Source organism: Pseudophryne corroboree, chromosome 2 (genome assembly GCF_028390025.1).
Source record: "Pseudophryne corroboree isolate aPseCor3 chromosome 2, aPseCor3.hap2, whole genome shotgun sequence".
Taxonomy (NCBI): domain Eukaryota; kingdom Metazoa; phylum Chordata; class Amphibia; order Anura; family Myobatrachidae; genus Pseudophryne; species Pseudophryne corroboree.
Genome location: NC_086445.1, coordinates 236157601 through 236180849, shown reverse-complemented (window position 1 = coordinate 236180849; position 23249 = coordinate 236157601). Strand labels below are relative to the sequence as shown.

The window sequence follows — 23249 nt, the reverse complement described above, 5'->3', positions numbered from 1 at the left end:
GATGCAGCAAAAGCTTCATACTGCCCACTGTCAAAGCTTCACCATCTTCAAGCTGCGGTGAAGAGGGTGCATCATTGGAAGGTGAGACAGACGCCAGATGAGAAGACAGCATGTTCTGGGGCGACGAATCAGCCACAGGGGCTCCAGTCTCTGGATCCTTATTACGGAAAGGAGAAGGCTTAAAAAAGGCGACTTGCGTGACCGGTTTCGAGGCTTTATGCTTCTTCGGAGGCATGACTCCGGACTTCTCAGAGAAGTACTTAATAAAGTAGAGAGGGGGTACAGCTGGCTTCAATCCGACAGGGTAACGACAGTGCCGCTTGTAGGTATGTATCGGCTAAAATGATTGCGGGGAGGCACTAGGAGGGCATAATGTAAGAAATATCACATCTCAGCACAGCACTGACAGGTTAAATGCTCCAGGTCAATCAGTAATCGCTTCCATCCGAAGGGCCTCAATCATATAAAGCAGCCCAGCCCCTTATCAAGGGATCCAGATGCTCAGTGGGAAGCAGAGCAATTACTTAAGTCCCAGCTACGAGTGATATTTTGGGCAGGGTCTAAGCTATAGCCTGCAGCTGAAGGGTCCCCACGCAGCTTCCAGATAATATTAGCTCGGGGGTGTCCGGTTAAATGACCCAGGAGGGGCAGGTTATACAATGCAGTCCCAGGGGAGACAAAGAGCCAGCCCCAGAATGAGCCAGCAGGAGGGATAGGACTACGTTCTGCCTGGCGTCTCAATCAGGGCCCCTGGCTGATGTAAGTATAAGGCTGCAGTGGGGAGATCACCGCTGTTAGGCTGGGCCAGGGGAGCAGCTCACCTCGGCAGGAGGAAGTATTACCTGGACCGAGTGTCTCCTGCATCCCCCGCCGGCTCCCGAGGCTTAAGATGGCCGCCGCCGCCAGGACTTCGGACCTCCAGCGCCTGCGTCCGGCCGGTCTCTCCGTCCTCCCGCAGCTCCGCCGATCTCAGCGGCACAAGCGAGGTGGTCCGGTCGCAGGGGTTCAGAGCGAGGGTCCCCGTCAGGCGCTCCAAGAGTGTATATATTGAGCGTCCGGCAGAGCCGGTCACAAATCGAGGCCCCGGCTTCTGGGTGGTGGACAGGCCACAACCCGCAGGAGTCAGTAGATCAGCTCCCCTATTCCGCAGCACTAGTCCACCACGCAGAGGGGTCCCCACAGCTGCAGGGGCTGACGTCAGGAGGGTAATAAGGCACAGGGGGAGAAAAACGAAGATATTTACTCCTTAACTATAGTGGAGCTCCCTGCTCGTGCTGCCACTCAGTTCAGCCTCCAGGCCACGCCCCCCTCAATTCCCCTTTTTATGCACGCTAGCACCTTACTTGCCTTCTTTACTGTGTTTTGACATTGTGTATGGTTATTAAGCCTATTATCAATGAATACCCCCAAATCTTTTTTTCCAACTCTGTTTCCCCTAGGCGTTCCCCATTTAATATGTAGGATGCAAGTTTGTTTTTAGTCCCAAAATGCATAACCTTGCATTTGTCTGTATTGAACCTCATTTTCCATTTAGACGCCCAGAGTTCAAGTTTAGATAGATCATTCTGCAAGGACTCCACATCCAATTCCGAATTAATTACCTTACACAGTTTAGTATCATCTGAAAAGATTGACAGTGTGCTTTCCATGCCTATTTCTAGGTCATTGATAAATATGTTGAACAGTAGTGGTCCGAGTACGGACCCTTGTGGTATTCCGCTGACTACTGGGGACCATGTTGAGGACTTCCCGTTGACCACTACTCGCTGTACCCTGCTATCCAACCAGCTGCTTATCCATGTGCAAATAGTTTTTCCTAGGCCAAGCTCCTTTAATTTGATCATCAGTCTCCTGTCAGGCACTGTATCGAAGGCTTTTGCAAAATCTAGGAAGAGCACATCCACTGCTTTTCCTTGATCAAGATTATTGCTCACTTCCTCGTAGAAGCTAATTAAGTTAGTCTGACATGACCTGTCCCTCACAAACCCATGCTGGTACTTGCTAATAATCCTAGCGGACTATAGATACTCCTGTATGCCGTCCCTTAGAATTCCTTCCAATATTTTCCCCACTATAGATGTTAAACTAACTGGTCTGTAGTTTCCCGGAAGATTTTTGGATCCCTTTTTAAATAATGGCACTATCTCAGCTATACGCCAATCCTTCGGTACCATGCCTGATCCAATTGAACTATTGAAAATCAAGTATAGCGGTCATGCTAGTTGTGAACTAAGCTCCATAAGAACCCTCGGGTGAAGTCCATCAGGACCAGGTGATTTATTAATCTTAACTTTGCTTAGTCTCTCCCGGACTACTTCTTTGCTTAAACAAGTATCTAACCATGAATCATTACTGTCACAATTGTTATGCTCTACTCCCACCATCAGTTCTTCACTGGTGAATACTGATGAATAGAATTTGTTCAGTATTTCCGTTTTTATTTCGTCATCATTTATCAATTCCTCTAATTCATCTTTTAATGGACCTATATTCTCCTTTTTTAACCTTTTACCGTTTATGTATTTAAAAAACTTTTTAGGATTGGTTTTACTCTCTATAGCGATTTGCTTTTCCTTTTCCCTTTTAGCTGCTCTTATTGCTTTTTTGCATTTTTTAGTACACTCCTTGTAATACTTGAAAGACTCCTCCTTTCCATTAGATTTAAATGCTTTGAAAGCCCGCTTTTTTAATCCATTTCTGCCTTAACCTTCTTGTTAAGCCACATCGGTTTGAGTTTAATACTCCTGCGTTTACTGCCCATGGGAATAAAGTTATGAATATTGCTATCCAGCAACCCTTTTAAAACATCCCACATTTCTGAAGTGTTCTTGTTATTAAACAGAACCTCCCACTCTATGTCATTAAGTGCACATCTAAGCATACTGAAATTAGCCTTCCTAAAGTTAAAAGTTTTGGTGGAAGCCCTGTAGCTATGTTTTTTGAAACTGATGTCGAATGTGATCATATAGTGATCACTGTTACCCAAAGTCTCCCAAACTTTAGTGTTTGATATAATGTCCACATTATTAGTAATTACTAGATCCAGGGTAGTTTACCCCTAGTTGGGTCCTCGACTAATTGAGACAAGTAGTGATCCCTAAACATATTTAAGAACCTGCTGCCCCTCGCTTTAGCACATGAATCGTTACTCTAGTTTATATCCGGGTAATTAAAAATCCTCTATCACAAGGATGTCCCCCAATCCTGCAGCCGTTTTGATTTGCTGCAATAGTTGTTCTTCCTCATGTATGCTAATATCCGGCTGTTTGTAGCACGTGCCTATGACTAGTTTATTTGCATCAATTCCCCCACTTGAGATTTCAACCCATAGTGACTACACATTATCGCCAGTCTCCTCATAGATAACCTCCTTCAGGTATGATTTAAGTGATGGTTTAACATAAAGAAATACACCTCCTCCTCTTTTGTTAGCCCTGTCCCTCCTGAAAAGAGAATACCCCTCTGTCAGGGCCGAGTGTTTTTGTGAATCCGTTAACCCTGGACCAACCAAAGGTGTAGGTGCTGAGGTATGATGAAAGCAGGGAGGACGAAGAAAGTTCCGTTTCATATATTTATTAAAGGCAACAATTCCAGTAAGGAGTTAAATGACAAATTATCAATCACCATATATATATATATATATATATATATATATATATATATATATATAAACTGACGTATTGCAAAGAATGGTATAATGATAAGCAGGAACAGTCTTAAAGATGCATTGAAGAAATGTTCATAGAACTGAGTTTTTAAACAGTCTTGTGAATGAATGACAAATTGTCCAAATGAAGCAATGATTGGTGCCAAACTGTAAGGAGTGTTAACTGGATATTGCAGACATAAATGAATAACTGTGGAGACCTGTACTGAAGCTTAAAGATTAAACTGAAAGGCTGTGAAGAATTGTCCTTGATTGCAGCAACAATGAAAATACAATACTGAATGGGTTACTTGCGAGTTCAGAAGATAACACAGCACTGTGAAACTGCAGCAGACGACAATGGTGATGAATGGGTTAAGTTTAGAACAGAACAAACGAGCACCTGAATTTAGTGAAATCCTCCAAAGGCTGTGTGATTGAAGCAGGCTGACAGGGTAACCTCTTACAAGACTCTGGAAATCCACTTGTTTGCCACTGGGAGAGCGATTAACTGACAGCACATCAGGGAGTTTGGTGGATTTTTTGCAGTGAAGGCTGCAGGCAGACCTCTGGGAGCGGAGGCGATATCTGGACCACGGGAATCACACGGGAATGCATGGAGAGAGCACAGAGCTAGGGCATAGAGTAGATACAACAAAGCACTGGCTCAGAGTAACATAATCCCAGCCTACTTAAAGGCAGCACAAGCACGGGATTGGCTAACACTTACCCACAGGTGTTTCACAAGTGCTCTCTGGTGCTCATTTGGTCTCCAACATGGCCGCCTCCTATACTGCAGACACACAGCGGTGCCTTGGGCCATTTGGTCCCCGCACTCCCAGCTCCCAGAACCTGCATCACCTGTGCCACTGACCACGCCGCATCCCCACACGGCCGCACAGCACCGTGAGCAACTGCACTGGCAATGGATGGACCCCAGAACCCGCAGAGATGAGAGATCGGTTCGTGACAGTACCCCCCCCCCCCCCGTTTAAGGGTGGACTCTGGACACCTTTGAGCTATGTCAGGATTCTTGAAATAGAATTTCTGTACCAGTCTTGGAGCATGAATATCTCCTCCGGACCATAACCCTTCCAATCGACCAAAAACTGCAGACGTCCATATCGGTGACGTGAGTCCACAATCTCCTTAACCTCAAATTCCTCATCCTGCAAAGAGTGAACTTTAGGAGGTTTGGACAGGGTAGTATGAAACTTAATGAGAATCAAAGGTTTCAACAACGATGTATGAAAGGCGTTAGGAATTTTCAAAGACGGTGGCAACTTGACTTTGTATGACACAGGATTGAGTGCCTTTACAATGGGAAATGGACCAATAAACTTGGGAGCAAACTTCTTAGAAGGAACTTTGAACTTAAGATTGCAAGTAGAAATCCAAACTAGGGCCAGTATTTACTAAGAATCCGAGTTTGTCCGATTTGTGTTTTTTTTTCTAAGTCCCAATCCGGGAATTCACTAAGCACCAATCTCGGCAGTGTTTGGACTATTCGTAATGGTTTGAATGACAACGTTCAGAAATACGAATGAATAGACCATCGGTCAAACGCGGCTGTTATTTCATAGAATACGGGCATTCACTATTCATTCGTATTTGGGTGTTAGTTTCTGAGTGCTCAAGTGCGGGTCTGTTTTTTTTCGATTCGTTAAAAAAAGCAGCAATAAAATAGACCTGCTTTTTCCAGTCGAGTTTGGATAACCATGCACGGATCAGTGAGATCTGTGCATGGTTATCTATGGGAAAGGGTCTGTTTAGTGTAAAATCTGAAAAAAAAATTGCGTGGGGTCCCCCCTCCTAAGCACAACCAGCCTCGGGCTCTTTGAGCCGGTCCTGGTTGAAAAAATATGGGGGGAAAATGACAGGGGTTCCCCCATATTTAATCAACCAGCACCGGGCTCTGCGCCTGGTCCTGGTTCCAAAAATACGGGGGACAAAAAGCGTAGGGGTCCCCCGTATTTTTGAAACCAGCACCGGGCTCCACTAGCTGGGGAGATAATGCCACAGCCGGGGGACACTTTGATATCGGTCCCTGCGGCCGTGCCATTAAAACCCCAACTAGTCACCCCTGGCCGGGGTACCCTGGAGGAGTGGGGACCCCTTCAATCAAGGGGTCCCCCCCTCCAGCCACCCAAGGGCCAGGGGTGAAGCCCGAGGCTTTCCCCTCCATCCAAGGGCGGCGGATGGGGGGCTGATAGCCTTGTGAAAAATTGTGAATATTGTTTTTAGTAGCAGTACTACAAGTCCCAGCAAGCCTCCCCCGCATGCTGGTACTTGGAGAACCACAAGTACCAGCATGCGGTGGAAAACCGGGCCCGCTGGTACCTGTAGTACTACTACTAAAAAAATACCCCAATAAAAACAGGACACACACACCGTGACAGTACAACTTTATTACATACATGCACACCAACATACACACATACTTACCTATGTTCCCACGAGGCTCGGTCCTCTTCTCCATGTAGAATCCTAGGGGTACCTGTGAAAAAAATTATACTCACATAATCCAGTGTACCTTCTGTTCTTTGTATATTCCACGTACTTGGCAAAATAATAAAACGGAAACCCGACCACGCACTGAAAGGGGCCCCATGTTTACACATGGGACCCCTTTCCCCGACTGCCAGGACCCCCCCTGACTCCTGTCAAAGAGGGTCCCTTCAGCGGTGAGGTTACTTTCGGTCAACAGCTGACCGCAAAGTTCCCACCATTGGCTACAATGGAGCGCATAGGCGCTACATTGTATCTGTGCCGTGTGCTGCCTGACAGACACTACAGGAGCACACAGCCAATCAGGAGAGTGCCACGACGTGGCGCTCCCTGATTGGCTGAAGGGACCCTCTTTGACAGGAGTCAGGGTGGGTCCTGGCAGTCGGGGAAAGGGGTCCCATGTGTAAACATGGGGCCCCTTTCAGTGCGTGGTCGGGTTTCCATTTTATTATTTTGCCAAGTACGTGGATTATACAAAGAACAGAAGGTACACTGGATTATGTGAGTATAATTTTTTTCGCAGGTACCCCTAGGATTCTACATGGAGAAGAGGACCGAGCCTCGTGGGAACATAGGTAAGTATGTGTGTATGTTGGTGTGCATGTATGTAATAAAGTTGTACAGTCACGGTGTGTGTGTCCTGTTTTTATTGGGGTATTTTTTTAGTAGTAGTACTACAGGTACCAGCGGGCCCGGTTTTCCACCGCATGCTGGTACTTGTGGTTCTCCAAGTACCAGCATGCGGGGAGGCTTGCTGGGACTTGTAGTACTGCTACTAAAAACAATATTCACAATTTTTCACAAGGCTATCAGCCCCCCATCCGCCGCCCTTGGATGGGGGGACAGCCTCGGGCTTCACCCTTGGCCCTTGGGTGGCTGGAGGGGGGGACCCCTTGATTGAAGGGGTCCCCACTCCTCCAGGGTACCCCGGCCAGGGGTGACTAGTTGGGGTTTTAATGGCAAGGCCGCAGGGACCGATATCAAAGTGTCCCCCGGCTGTGGCATTATCTCCCCAGCTAGTGGAGCCCGGTGCTGGTTTCAAAAATACGGGGGACCCCTACGCTTTTTGTCCCCCGTATTTTTGGAACCAGGACCAGGCGCAGAGCCCGGTGCTGGTTGATTAAATATGGGGGAACCCCTGTCATTTTCCCCCCCATATTTTTTCAACCAGGACCGGCTCAAAGAGCCCGAGGCTGGTTGTGCTTAGGAGGGGGGACCCCACGCAATTTTTTTCAGACTTTTTAAGACTTTAATCAACTTTTTAAGGTACACAATGAAGCCCTGCACGGATCTCACAGATCCGGCCGGGATTCCTTGTGTTTTGACAGGCAGTGTTTTACTCATCACTCCCGTAAAACACTGCCTGATATTACAAATCACATCGACATCGGAAAAAACGATTGTGCAAAACTCGGCAGCTTAGTGAATAACCGTATCAGGATTCAAAAAGTTTCAGTAAAATGCACCCGATACCATTCGAGTTCAAACACCCTTAAAAACGGCAAAAACACGAATATTAGTAAATAAACCCCTAGGTCTCCTACCTTGTAGTTTGGTACAGCCTTACGTTTTCTAGCTGCGAAAGATTTATAACGAGCAGAAGATTTGATCAACGACTTGCGCACATAACTCCAGATTTTAGACAAACGTTGAAGCTCTTGATCTGCTGCTGGAACCTATAGGGCTGCAACGGATGGAACTCTGGCACACGAGGATGAAAACCAAAGTTAGTATAAAACGGCGTAGATTCTGAAGACGAATGAAAGAGATTATTATGAGCGAATTCTGTCAATGGAAGGTAGTCAACCCAATCATCCTGTGAGGTAGATATGTACTGTATAACCGGAGAAAGGTTTCAAGATCTTGATTTACTCAGTTTGTCCATCTGTCTGGGGATGATATGCCGAAGAAAAATTCAACTTAATGTTTAAAGATGAACAAAGCGACCTCAAAAACTTGGCTACAAACTGTGTTCCCCGATCAGAGATGATCTCTCGAGGAAGGCCATGCACTTGAAGATCTCAGAAATGAACAATCTGGCTAGTGAAGGGGCTGATGGTAATCCAATTAATGGAATGAAATGCGCCATTTTCGAAAATCGATCCACTATCACCCAAATGGTATTCCGCCCTTTTGATGGAGGTAAAGCGGTCACGAAGTCCATTGAGATATGAGTCCACGGTTGTTTGGGTATAGATAATGGGTGTAACAAACCTGGCAGAGAACCCCTTGGACTCTTATGTTGGGCACATTTAGGACATGCTGCTATAAACTCTTGAACATCGGCTTTAAGACGTGGCCACCAGTAAAACTGTTGAATAAATTTGAGAGTCTTTAGTACCCCAGGATGACCCATGAAGGATGAAGAGTGAGCCCAAGTAAGCAGTCGTTTTCGAAGATTTGTGGCGACAAAGGTTTTGCCAGGCAGAGGAACCGGGAACGGAGAAGTTCGAGTCATTAAAAAGGACGTAGGACTCACAATGGCTTGATTCGCGGTAGCATCATTTAATTCAGAAGAATTGAAGGACCGAGAAAGGGCATCTGCTTTTTTGTTCTGAGACCCTGGACGATAGGTGAGCTTAAAATTTAATCGGGTGAAGAAAAGAGCCCATCGAGCTTGTCGTGGATTCAAACACTGAGCCGACTGCAGATATAGAAGATTCTTATGATCAGTATATACTGTAATGGGGTGTTGTGCTCCCTCTAGAAGGTATCTCCACTCCTCAAATGCCAATGTGATGGCAAGTAATTCCTCCTCCCTAATTGCATAATTACGTTCGGCCGGTAGGAACTTACGGGAGAAATATCCGCAGGGATGGACTTTTTTTTATCTTCAAAGACTTGTGACAACACAGCTCCCACTGCTTCTGTAGATGCGTCCACCTCCAGTAGAAAGGGACGGTTCAAATCTGGCTGTCGAAGAATGGGGGCTGACACAAAGGCTTGTTTTAAATCAGAGAAGGCTTTGATTGCTTCAGAAGACCAGTTCATAGGATTTGCTCCCTTGCGAGTCGTGGCTGTGATGGGAGCGGCCAACGTAGAGTAATTCTTAATGAATTTCCTATAAAAATTAGCAAAGCCAAGGAATCGCTGAATCCCCTTGAGAGTCGTAGGAGTGGACCAGTCTCGGATAGCTTGTACCTTTACAGGATCCATACATAGCTCTGATCCGGAAATGATGTAACCAAGGAACGGTATAGAAGATACTTCAAAAGTACACTTCTCCAACTTACAATATAGTCGATTTTTCCTCAAACGTGTCAGTACCTCTTTAACTTGGTGATGGTGAAACTTCAGATCCTTGGAGAATATTAAGATATCATCCAAGTACACTACTAAACACTTGTAGAGAAGATCACGAAAAAGTTCATTCACATAGCTTTGGAAAACTGCAGGCGCATTACAAAGACCAAAAGGCATTACAAGGTATTCGTAATGCCCATCCCGGGTATTAAAGGCAGTCTTCCATTCGTCCCCTGCACGGATGCGGATTAAATTGTAGGCCCCACGAAGATCTAATTTTGTAAACACAGTAGCTCCCTTTACCCAGTCAAATAATTCTGGAATTAACGACAATGGGTACTTGTTTTTCACAGTGATCTCATTAAGTCCGCGATAATCTATGCATGGTCGTAAACCACCATCTTTCTTCTTAACAAAGAAGAATCCGGCTCCTGCAGGTGAAGAAGATGGCCTAATAAATCCTTTGGTTAAATTCTCTTGTATATAATCAGACATAGCTTGAGTCTCTGGGATGGACAGCGGATAATTTCGCCCCCTAGGAGGTGTTTTGCCCGGCACCAAAACGATTGGGCAGTCCCATTCGCGATGAGGGGGTAAGGAGTCTGCCGCTTGTTTACTGAAGACATCCACAAAAGATTGATAGACTGAGGGAAACTTGGGAAGACTAACTGACCGGAGGGGTATAATTGAAGCTAAACAGTCCTTGGTACAAGATTCACCCCACGAAAGAATTTCCATGGTTTGCCAATTAAATTGTTGATTATGTTTCTGTAGCCAAGGTAATCCAAGTATCACATCATGAGAGGCTTTGGGAATCACGAGGAAGGAAATATGTTCGGAATGGAGCACACCTACTTTCATCTTGAGACATACGGTTCGATGAGTAATTATGCCGTCTGGAATTCGACTTCCATCCACTGCTGTAACAGCAACTGCTACTTCCAGAGGCATGGTTTGAACTTTAGATCGTATGACAAAGGCTGAGGTGATGAAGTTCTCGGCTGCACCGGAATCTAGGAGAGCTGAAACTTTAACTGTAGAACTCGGAACTTCTAAATGAATAGGCAAAGTCGGCTCTTTCCCGGAACGTGATTCCAAAGTAACTCCTAGCTTAACCTCTCTTGAATAAGCTAGGAGCGAGAGTTTCCCGGCCGGAGTTTGCAAGACTTAACTAAATTTTCGGAGGACCTGCAGTACATGCAGAGGTTACCCTGTCGACGACGAATTCGTTCTTCCTCTGTGAGGCGAGAGCGCCCGATCTGCATAGGTTCTTCTGTCGTTACAGGAGACTGAGATGAAGAATCTTGTCGAGGTCTAGGACGATAGCGCGGACTAGATTGCTCTGCCTTGGATTTCTCTAAACATCGCTCTCTGTAGCGTAGAGTGAGTTTATTACAGATAGAAATCAATTCATCCAGCTTAGTTGGCATATCACGAATGGTTAAATCATCCTTGATTTTTTCTGAAAGTCCATTCCAAAACGCTGCGACCAGGGCCTCCTCATTCCATTTTAACTCTGAAGACAACGTGCGAAACTGAATAATATAATGACTGACAGGACGTAAACCTTGACGTAGACGGAGAACCTCCAAAGATGCTGAGGTGGTTCTGCCTGGTTCATCGAAGATTTTCCAGAATGATGATACGAACTCTTTATAATTAGAGAGAATAGGATCTCCCCTCTCCCACAGTGGCGACGCCCACTCCAAGGCCTGACTGGACAGGAGGGCAATAATATATGCGACCTTAGAACGGGCTGATGGAAAACTAGCGGACAACAGTTCGAACTGGATCTCGCATTGGTTCAGAAATCCTCTGCAAAGCTTTGGGGTCCCGTCAAACTTACTTGGAGAGGGTAACTGCAAACGGGACATAGGCAACATCACAGGAGAAACCGCTGTGGTAGCCGAAACCACCGGAGTTGGAACTTGGACTTGAGGTGTCTTTATAGCCGTATGAAGAACCTGCAAACGATATGCCATAGTTTGCATTAATTGAACTATTTGTGTCTGTATAGACTCCTGATTTTCCAGACATGAAAGGATGTTTGTCGTAGCACCGCCTCCTGCGAATTGGTAACCCGACGGATCCATGTGGCCAGTGCTTACTGTCAGGGCCGAGTGTTTTTGTGAATCCGTTAACCCTGGACCAACCAAAGGTGTAGGTGCTGAGGTATGATGAAAGCAGGGAGGACGATGAAAGTTCCGTTTCATATATTTATTAAAGGCAACAATTCCAGTAAGGAGTTAAATGACAAATTATCAATCACCATATATATATATATATATATATATATATATATAAACTGACGTATTGCAAAGAATGGTATAATGATAAGCAGGAACAGTCTTAAAGATGCATTGAAGAAATGTTCATAGAACTGAGTTTTTAAACAGTCTTGTGAATGAATGACAAATTGTCCAAATGAAGCAATGATTGGTGCCAAACTGTAAGGAGTGTTAACTGGATATTGCAGACATAAATGAATAACTGTGGAGACCTGTACTGAAGCTTAAAGATTAAACTGAAAGGCTGTGAAGAATTGTCCTTGATTGCAGCAACAATGAAAATACAATACTGAATGGGTTACTTGCGAGTTCAGAAGATAACAGAGCACTGTGAAACTGCAGCAGACGACAATGGTGATGAATGGGTTAAGTTTAGAACAGAACAAACGAGCACCTGAATTTAGTGAAATCCTCCAAAGGCTGTGTGATTGAAGCAGGCTGACAGGGTAACCTCTTACAAGACTCTGGAAATCCACTTGTTTGCCACTGGGAGAGCGATTAACTGACAGCACAGCAGGGAGTTTGGTGGATCTTTTGCAGTGAAGGCTGCAGGCAGACCTCTGGGAGCGGAGGCGATATCTGGACCACGGGAATCACACGGGAATGCACGGAGAGAGCACAGAGCTAGGGCATAGAGTAGTTACAACAAAGCACTGGCTCAGAGTAACATAATCCCAGCCTACTTAAAGGCAGCACAAGCACGGGATTGGCTAACACTTACCCACAGGTGTTTCACAAGTGCTCTCTGGTGCTCATTTGGTCTCCAACATGGCCGCCTCCTGGGTTCACTACGGTATGCCGGCGGTCGGGCTCCCGGCGACCAGCATACCGGCGCCGGGTGCCCGACCGCCGGCTTACCGACAGTGTGGCGAGCGCAAATGAGCCCCTTGCGGGCTCGCTGTGCTCGCCATGCCACGCTATTTTAGTCTCCCTCCAGGGGGGTCTTGGACCCCCACGAGGGAGAATAAGTGTCGGTATGCCGGCTGTCGGGATCCTGGCGCCGGTATACTGTGCGCCGGGATCCCGTCAGTCGGCATACTGAAGACCACCCCCGCCTCCTATACTGCAGACACACAGCGGTGCCTTTGGCCATTTGGTCCCCGCACTCCCAGCTCCCAGAACCTGCATCACCTGTGCCACTGACCACGCTGCGTCCCCACATGGCCGCACAGCACCGCGAGCAACTGCACTGGCAACGGATGGACCCCAGAACCCGCAGAGGTGAGAGATCCGTTCGTGACACCCTCCAAGTTAGCAACCCAGTCATGAGAGTCGTCCCACCATGTTTACGTAATACCTATAATGTCGTACTCAGCCTTTGATGCTAACAATTCCAATTCCCCCATTTTACCTGCTAGACTTCTTGCATTTGCAAGCATACATTTTAGTATATCAGTTCCTTTATTTGTTTGTTTTCCTAAAGATTTCCCATCCTGGTTAACCAGTGCATCCGTAGAGTTGCACTAGTTAACTGTAGAGTTCGGCAACCCGCTGCAAACTATAAATTTGTGTCCTACCTTCCATACTTTATAAAAGAACAGTGCGCGCCGAGGGCGCACCGCAAAAAGAGGTGTGGTTTCACAGGGAAGGGGTGTGGAGACACAATAGTACCTCAATTCAAATGATGCCATACAGTAGCACAATCTTATTCACATTACATTGCAATACATTATATTTAATGTCTCGCCTACAGAATAATTAGATACTGAGTATTGTATAAAGGGCATGCCCACAGCGGAGGTGGAATTAGAGCCGGCTACAATTACAGGTGACGGAACGCAGTTCCGCCCCATTACGGCCCACTGTAACCCCTGGTAGTGATTTGATTTCATTGTCAATAAACAATTGAACATTTTTATAAAGAATTTGTGAAATACATTTTTTTACATCTGAGTAAATAAAATCTGACCTTTGTCACCAACAATGGTAGATGCCCATTTGGCAGCAGAACTAACGCTCTGACTGTCAGTAACATCTAAAATCACTGTCTGTAATCTGCTTGAAGTTTCCTTCCTCAGTTCTTCAACCCCTCTATCCGTCAGACAGGCAGCCAGAACCCTCATTCCACGTCTGTCCAGATTCCTTGCCAGCAGGTTCCCAAAACCCGAATCACATCCGGTGATGAAGACATATTTATCTGTGAGATTCTCCAGTATCTGACTCTGTCTGTACCATCTGTACATGAGGATCAAGCCCAACAGTGCCAGTAGATCGAGCCACATGATCATGATACGAGCAGTAGTAGTAGTATGCCACTGTAATAGACATGGACAAAAGCAGGTCTATCATTATCTCCTATATAATAGCCCAGATCTGTGACTTTGTGACTCATTTGCTAACGCTGGGCGGAGTCACAGTCACAGATCTGGGTGGCTGGATGCAGGCCAGGAACAGTCCCCTCCCTCGGTCCGCCCATCCCCTCCCAATCTCCGCCCACTCCCCGTACACTCCCTGCACCCTGGTGACACTGCAGCCGGTGACTGCTCAGCTGCGGCACAGTCCGGAGGACAATGCCGTGGACGACCACTGACTGCCACCCCTCCCCCACCCGCGGCACTCCCGCCCCCTCCCCCACCCATAGCAGTCCCATCTGCAGCACCCCCCCGCCCCTCCCCCATCTGCGGGAATCCCGCCCCTCCCCCACCCTCGGCACTCCCACCCCCTCCCCCCACCCATAGCACTCACATCTGCAGCACCCCCCACCCTTCCCCCACCCACGGCACTCCTGCCCCTCCCCCACCTGCGACACTCCCCCCTCCCCCACCCATAGCACCCACATCTGCCGCACCCCCCACCCGCGGCACTCCCGCCCTTCCCCCACCAGCAGCAGATGCCCCTCCCCCACCCACGGCATTCCCGCCCCTCCCCACCTGCAGCACACGCCCCTCCCCCACCCGTAGCACCCACACCTGCAGCACCACCCGCCGGACTCCTGCACCCTCCCCCATCCGCAGCACCCCCCACCCCTCCCCCACCTGCGGCACACACAGCACCCACCACATCTGTCCCGCACCCACGGTACAAGCCCCTCCCCCACCCACACCACTCCCGCCTCCTCCCCCACCTGTAGCACCCACAAACCGAGCCGCCCCCCTCCTCTAACACCCGTGGCACCCCCGCCCCATCCCCGTACCCACCTCCCCCCCCCTACACCCCCGCACCCCCCCTCCTGCACCTTCCCCACCCACGGCACCCACAACATCCACCACATCTGCCCCCACTCGAGGCACACGCCCCTCCCCCGCCCGCTGCACTCCCTCCCCCACCCATAGCACCCCCTCCCCCACCCGCAGCACCCCCGCACCTCCCCCATCCCACCTCTTCCCCCGCTACATTCCCGCACCCTCCACCCCACCTGCCCCTCCCCCACCCGCTGCATCCACAGCATCCACCTCATCCCCCCACCAGCAGCACATGCCCCTCCCCCACCCGTAGCTAACACCACCCCTCCCCCAGCCATGGCACCCCCATACCCACCTCTCCCCCATACTCCACTGCTCCCTCCACCCTTCCTGCCCCGCCCCTCCCCCACCCGCGGCACCCACAGCATCCACCACATTCGCCCCCCACCCGCGGTACTTCCGCCCCCTCCCCCACCCATAGCACCCACATCCGCAGCACCCCCTCCCCTGCCCGCAGCGCATCCAGACCCCCCCCACCCCTGCAGCTGCACCTCCCCCACCCCCATACCCGCCTCTCCCCCGCACCCTCCACCCCACCGCACCTCCCCCACCCGCGGCACCCACAGCATCCACCACATCCGCCCCCCACCCGCGGCACACGCCCCTCCCTGCGTGCTGAACTCCTGCCCTCTCCCCCACCCGCAGCACCTTCGCACCTCCCCCACCCCACCCCCATACCCACCTCTCCCCCCGCTACACCCCCGCACCCTCCACCCCACCTGCCCCTCCCCCACCCGCTGCACCCACAGCATCCACCACATCCCCTTCACCCGCAGCACATGCCCCTTCCCCACCCGTAGCTAACACCACCCCTCCCCCACCCGCGGCACCCCCATACCCACCTCTCCCCCCATACACCACTGCTCCCTCCACCCTTCCTGCCCCGCCCCTCCCCCACCCGCGGCACCCACAGCATCCACCACATTCGCCCCCCACCCGCGGTACTCCCGCCCCCTCCCCCACCCATAGCACCCACACCCGCAGCACCCCCTGCCCGCAGCGCATCCAGACCCCACCACACCCCCGCAGCTGCACCTCCCCCACCCCCATACCCACCTCTCCCCCGCACCCTCCACCCCACCCGCACCAACTCCACCCGCGCACCCACAGTATCCGCCCCCCACCCACAGAACATGCCCCTCCCCTGCGTGCTGCACTCCTGCCCTCTCCCCCACCCGCAGCACCTTCGCACCTCCCCCACCCCACCCCCATACCCACCTCTCCCCCCCGTTACACCCTCGCACCCTACACCCCACCCGCGGCACCTACCACATCCATCCCCCACCCACAGCACATGCCCCTCCCCCACCCGAAGCACCCACAACCCGCGGCACCCCCTGCCCCTCCCCCACCCGCGGCACTCCCCCCGCTACATCCCCGCACCATAAAACCCGCCCGCCCCTCCCCCACCCGCGGCACCCACAGTATCCACCACCATCCGCGACATCCGCCTTGCACCCCCTACACATCCGCCTTGCACCCCCTGCACCTGCAGCACCCCCCACCATTCCCACACCCACGGCACTCCCGCCCCCACCCGCAGCACCCCCCACCCCTCCTCCACCCACGGCACCCACCACATCCGTCCCCCGCATATACCCCTCCCCCACCCGCGGTACTCCCGCCCCCTCCCCCACCCGTATCACCCACAACCCGCAAACCCCCAGCCCCTCCCCAGCCCCACCTGCAGTACCCCCGCCCCTCCCCCACCTCTCGCCCCGCTACACCCCCGCACCCTCCCCTCCCCCAACCCACCCCCATACCCACCTCTCCCCCCCTGCGGCACACACAGCATCCACCACATCCGCCCCCACCCGCGACACATGCTCCTCCCCCACCCGTAGCACCCACACCTGCAGCACCCCCCCACCCCTCCCCCACCCGCGGCACCCCCACACCCCCATACCCACCTCTCCCCCCCACTACACCCCCGCATCCTCCACTCCACCCGCCGCACCAACAGCATCCACCACATCTGCCCCCCAACCGCTGCACATGCCCCCCCTCCCACCCACAGCATCCACCACATCCCCCTCCCACCCGTGGCACTCCTGCTTCCTCCCCCACCCGTAGCACCCACACCCGCAGCACCCCCTGCCCCCTCCCCTGCCCACAGCGCATCCGGACCCCCACCACCCCCCCGCAGCTGCCACTCCCCCAACCACAGCACCTCCGGCCCCCTCCCCCACCCACATCATCTATAGACAACTTCCCCCATTCGTGGACCTACCACACCTCCCCCACCCGCAGCACCTCCGGACCCCATCCACGGCTCCCCTGCAGCCACCCCTCCACCCGCAGCACTTCTAGAACCTATCACCCAACCTCACCCCCCCTGCAACCCCACCTCCCCAAACACCCCTAGACCACATCGCCGCTACCCCATGCACACCACCTACAGACCCCCTCCTTCATCCACAGCCCCCCGCACCCACCCCTCCCCCACCAACAGCATCTACACTCCCCTTCCGCACCCGCACCTCCCCCACCCGCAGCACCTCTAGACCCCCTCCCCCATCCGCGCCCCCTCCACACCTACGCCTCCCCCACCCACAGCACCTCTGCACCCTTTCCGCCATCCGTGCCACTGCACCACCCCTCCACCACCCGCAACACCTCTGGACCCCCTCCCGCACCCACCCCTCCACCACACGTAGCACCTCGGACACCATCCGCAGCCGCTACAAGTGATTCCCTGAATCAAGGTGATCAGCTGCATGGATAGGCACCTCCACCTCACTGAACCCACCCTCTTTCCAAACCCCCCACACACACACTGAACTTCTGTGAGTATAGTTGGTACCAATGGACATTGGATTAATAAAAAAAAGTAATACTGTGGCCATTATGTGCCTAAGCGGCACTGCTACCTGTGGCCATTGTGTATAAGTGGCACAGCTCCCTGTGGCCACTGTGTGTATACGCGGCTCTGGTACCAGTGGCCATTGTGTGTATAAGTGACACTGCTACCTGTGGCCATTGTGTGTATAAGTGCCACTGCTACCTGTGGCCATTGTGTGTATAAGTGATGCTTCTACCTGTGGCCATTGTGTGTATAAGTGACACTGCTACCAGTGGCCATTGTGTGTATAAGCGGTGCTGCTAAAAGTGGCCATTGTGTGTATAAGTGGTGCTGCTACCTGTGGCCATTGTTTGTATAAGCGGCTCAGCTACCTGTGGCCACTGTGTGTATAAGTGCCTCTGTTACCTATGTTAATTGTGTGTAGAAGTGGCACTGCTACCGGGGTCCATTGTGTGTATAAACTGCTTTGCTACCTGTGGGCACGTTGTGTATCAACGTCTCTGCTACCTGTGGGCACTGTGTGTATCAACGTCTCTGCTACCTGTGGGCACTGTGTGTGTCAGCGGCTCTGCTACCTGTGGGCACTGTGTGTATAAGCTGCTCTGCTACCTGTGGGCACTGTGTGTATAAGCGGCTCTGCTATCTGTGGGTATTGTGTGTATAAGCTGCCCTGCTACCTCTGGCCACTGTGTGGATACGTGGCTCTGATACCTGTGTCCACTGTGTGTATAAGCTGCGCTGCTACCTGTGGGCACTGTGTGTATAAGCGGCTCTGCTACCTGTGGGTATTGTGTGTATAAGCGGCTCTGCTACCTGTGGGTATTGTGTGTATAAGCTGCCCTGCTACCTCTGGCCACTGTGTGGATACGTGGCTCCATTACCTGTGGCCACTGTGTGTATAAGCAGCTCAGCCAGCTGTGTCCATTGTGTGTATACGCGGCTCTGATACCTATGGCCACTGTGTGTATAAGCTGCGCTGCATACACTAGCAGTATATACTACACTATGTTATTCCTTGTGCCCTGCGGCCACTCTTTACGCCCTCACAAAGGGCTACGCCCCATTGACAATCGCACGCCCTTCCCCCTTGCAATATTTACCCAATAGCATAAACTTTTTTGCAGGTAAAACTCCATATAATAACAATTATAGCACAGCTGAAGCCCGTGCAGGGGTTAACGGGTCGTAGCCTCTTGCAACGGTATTTTCTGTCTAACACCTTCCCTCTCTTTATCCTCTCCCTACCATCCTGACTCTCCCTATCCTTTACCGATCGCACCGCGTTTCTGTACATTTCCTTTCTCCCCCCCCCCCCCCCTTACGCCTCTCTATCTTTTCTCAACCGGACCCCATTTCTGTATGCCCTCTATACTGCCCTGTGTTTCTGATTCTGTTATCTACCGGCCTGCGTATGTCCAAAGGTGTGCAGGGGTTAACGGGGCGTAGCCCTAAACGTCGGTGTGAAGAGCTCCCGTAGGGCGCGATGAATCACCTAGTTCTTATATAAATGTATAGCTGACAAAATGCCTAGTCCTATTACAGGCTCTCCAATTGTTGCCAATACTTTCCTAATGATGGTGTCAGCAAAACCAGGCATGACTTATGGTGTGTAGACACGGCGTGATGCGCCGTAAGCCCGACATTGACTATTTGACGGGGCAGGAGGCCGGCCCTGCAGATATAGTCAATGTTGGGCTGCCTGCACAGTCTATTTTTCCTTGCGATGCTGATCCCGCAGGACCGCGCATCGGCATCGCATTACTATACACATGGGGGTAATTCTGAGTTGCTCGCTAGCTGCCGTTGTTCGTAGCGCAGCGATCAGGCAAAAAAATTGGCATTTCTAATCATGCATATGCATTGCATTGCGCATGCACGACGTACAGGTACAAAGCTCTTTGTGGTTTTGCACAGGTTCTAGCGACGTTTTCATTCGCACTGGCGGCCGCAAGAAGATTGACAGGAAAGGGGCGTTTCTGGGTGGTAACTGACTGTTTTCAGGGAGTGCTTAGAAAAATGCAGGAGTGCCAGGGAAAATGCAGGCGTGGCTGGGCGAATGTGTGACGTCAAAAGCCAACCCGCCAACGTTAGAATCATCGTACATGGAGAGTAAGTTCAGGGCTGGTCTTGTTTTGCACAAAATGTTTTTGCAGGCGCTCTGCTGCACAGGTGTTTGCACTTCTGCAAAGCGAAAATACACTCCCCGGTGGGTGGCGACAATGCGTTTGCACGGCTGCTAAAAACTGCTAGCGAGCGATCAACTCGGAATGACCACCATGGTGCGATATGCACTAACTTTTCTTACGATTTTGACTATATAGTCAAAATCGTAAGGAAAGGTAAGTGCATATTGTACCGTGTGTACACACCTTTACTGTAGTGGTGCTTAAACCCAAGGGTGTAGCTACCATAGGTGCAGGGATTACAGCTGCTATGGTGCCTAGAGCTGAGAGGGGCATACTTTTCCTGTCAAAATTACATGTGTTATATACATTTTTCACCAATGGGTTATATATATATATTTCATCATTAAGGGGGTACATATGGACCCTTACAAACGTTTGCCTTGGGCCTGCAATATATCTAGTTATGGCCCTGGACCTGTTCATTGTAATGTGATATAAAATTGACTGGAGGGCATTATAATGTTAGAAAATATGAACTAGAGCACAATATGAACTGAGGGCACTGTAATGTTGCTTAGTATGAACTGGGGACACTGTATGCCATAATATGAATTGTGGGTACAGTGTTGCATAATGTGTACTGGCAGCCCTACAATGTGATATAATGTAAACTAAAGGTGGGTACTCACGGAGCGATATTCTAAGCAATCTGACTAGATTGCTTAGAATTTAAGCATTATCGCTCCGTGTGTAGCCCCTACAGCAATAGCGATGCGCGGGGCTATCGCTGGTGCTAGATTGGCCTTCGTGCAGGCCAATCTAGCGGGTCGCTCACTTCACATGCTGGGTGAAATGAGCATCCCCCCTCCCCCGTCTCCCCCCGCACGCTCAGCATAGATCGCGCTGTGCTGAGTGGCAGGAGAGATGTGTGCTGAGCGGTTCGCTAGCACACATCTCTCCCACATCGGCCCGTCTATATGGGCCTTAAGTCACTACTATGGTTCAGAAAAGGAACTGGAGCACTATTATGAGGCATAAAAGTAACAACTGCTGTGGAGAGGTGTATCTCTAGATGCATTGGGACTGTGGCCCCTTCAATATGTTGCTATGGGGCCCACAAATTTCTGGCTACGCCACTGCTTAAACCCATCTTGGTAGGGACACAAAGGGCTGGGGCTATTTTTGATGGTGTGTCCAATGTTGTACTGATGTTGTGACTCACCAAACGGAACTGCATCACTGCAAGATGCTGCAAGTGGGCATCTCAGTAATAAAGAAATCAGCCAGTGATGGTTCCACAGGTGGGGCTGTAGCACAGTCTAAAATTCAAATAGGGGAGCCACACCAACTGCCGGCCGATGATGTCTGGCAGCATTTGGGGGGGAAGGGACATTGGTGGGGCATGTCTGCGTGTGACTCAGAATCAGGCCCAAAATGTCAGTGTACCATTGTTCTGGGATCCTAAATGTGTAAATGGTACTGAATAATTTAAAATCAGAGAACCTCAAAGCCAAATTCTGCAACCCCACATGGGATCATGGCTTGTATGTAAAAACTTACTAACACTTCAACCTCTCACTATTGGGATGATTTGGGATGGCTGGCCTGTGCTGATTTGGGGGGCTCCAGTGCCCTGGACTTGAACCTTAAGGTGCCCATATACTAGACGATACTATAAGCGATTTGGCCATTTCCGATGGATCGGAATTACAAGTCGTTCATAACAGTGCAAATCGTTTAGTGCCTGTAATCTTGTGATCTCCCTGAAGCTATCATCAATGACAACATGCTCCTGGATGTAGCCACTCCCAGATCTTAAGATATATCTTATGTGTATTGTAGTATACAGTATCGTTTGCCCAGGACTGCCGGGGGAGTTCAAGCAACATAGTTAACGAGAATGCATTGTTTACAGGTTGCCTAGTGTATGGGCACCTTAAGTGTTAGGGACCCACCAGATGAGGTCACCTGGTTGCAGCTGGTGGGCTGATAGAGTTTTGCTGTATGTTAGATTGCAGAGTTTATTGTAATTATTCTGATTAGCAGTGCTTAGTACTATAATATAGAGCAGTGGTTCTCAAACTTTTTGGAATCACGGTGCCCTAGAGCACAGGTTCTCAAACTCGGTCCTCAGGACCACACACAGTGCATGTTTTGCAGGTCTCCTCACAGAATCGCAAGTGAAATAACTAGCTCCACCTGTGGACCTTTTAAAATGTGTCAGCGAGTAATTAATACACCTGTGCACCTGCTGGGTTACCTGCAAAACATGCACTGTGTGGGGTCCTGAGGACCGAGGTTGAGAACCTATGCCCTAGAGCAGGCATTCCCAACCACGGTCCTCAAGGCACACTAACAGTGCAGGTTTTAGTGATATCCAGGCTTCAGCACAGGTGACTTAATTGGCAGCTCAGTTATTTTGATTTAATCATCTGTGCTGCAGCCTGGATATCACTAAAACCTGCACTGTTGATGTGCCTTGAGGACCGTGGTTGGGAATGCCTGCCCTAGAGCATCAGAATTTTCTGTCACGGCACCCCTAGGCCAAAACTTTCTTACTGATAAATTTAAAAAGAAATATTATATGAAGTCTTTTTATATATCATCCTTAGGTTTAGGTGTGTGGTGAGGGACAAGATTTGCTTCTGTTTGACCACACAGAGCCGGCCTTAGGCATAGGCAAACTAGGCAAATGCCTAGGGCATTTGGTATGCTTAGGGGCACCAGCAGCTCCTGCTGATTAAAATGATATGCGGCATGCCTATATTCTGTGTGTGACTGCGGCTGTATCTGCATACGAAATGCTACGTTGTGTGTATTCCGGGAAATCACTGTAATGTAGCATTTCGTATGCAGATACAGCTGCAGTCGCACACAGAATATAGGCATGCTGCATATCATTGTAATCAGCAGAAGCTGCTTGTGCATCCTAGCCATATAGTAATGCAAATAAGATGCATTTTCATAAACAAAAGGTGCCCGATGTTAGCAGAGCTGCCAGCTGACTCATGCCAGGCATCTCCTGCAGAACTAGCGGCGGTGCTAGGGGGCACCAGCCAAAATCTTGCCTAGGGCATCATATTGGTTAGGGCCGGCTCTGTGTCCACATACAGTATTACATTGACCATAAATAATTTTAATTGGTCCTGGAACACCAATCCAAAGCACCCTTGTGTTCCGAGACATCCCAGGGTGCCAAGGCACACAGTTTGAGAACCACTGCTATAGATTGTACATCTGCATTATATTTTTTATGTGTGGAACTTCAAGTCTCAGCATGATGCTAGGAACTTACTACAGAAGTACACCTCAGCGTATATTTACAGGTTGATTTTAAGCAGTGGTAAATTTATCTAAATTGATCTAAATCGATGTTGTGCTTTGATTTACTAAGAGACAATTTTTTACTTTGATTTTTAAATGTTAGTAAATGTGCACTTCAGCCCCTGAAAC

General features: G+C 50.1%; 1 protein-coding gene across 1 annotated transcript in view; it reads right to left on the bottom strand.

The window, feature by feature from the left end:
- The window catches only part of LOC135050687 (retinol dehydrogenase 7-like), a 57549-nt gene extending 43623 nt beyond the window's left edge, over window positions 1–13926 (bottom strand). The window contains exon 1 of the mRNA XM_063957096.1: window positions 13595–13926. Within this exon, the coding sequence (XP_063813166.1) occupies window positions 13595–13913 (319 nt within the window). The 5' untranslated portion in view covers window positions 13914–13926. The remainder of the gene's footprint in view (window positions 1–13594) is intronic.
- Between the last annotated feature and the right edge of the window lie 9323 nt (window positions 13927–23249).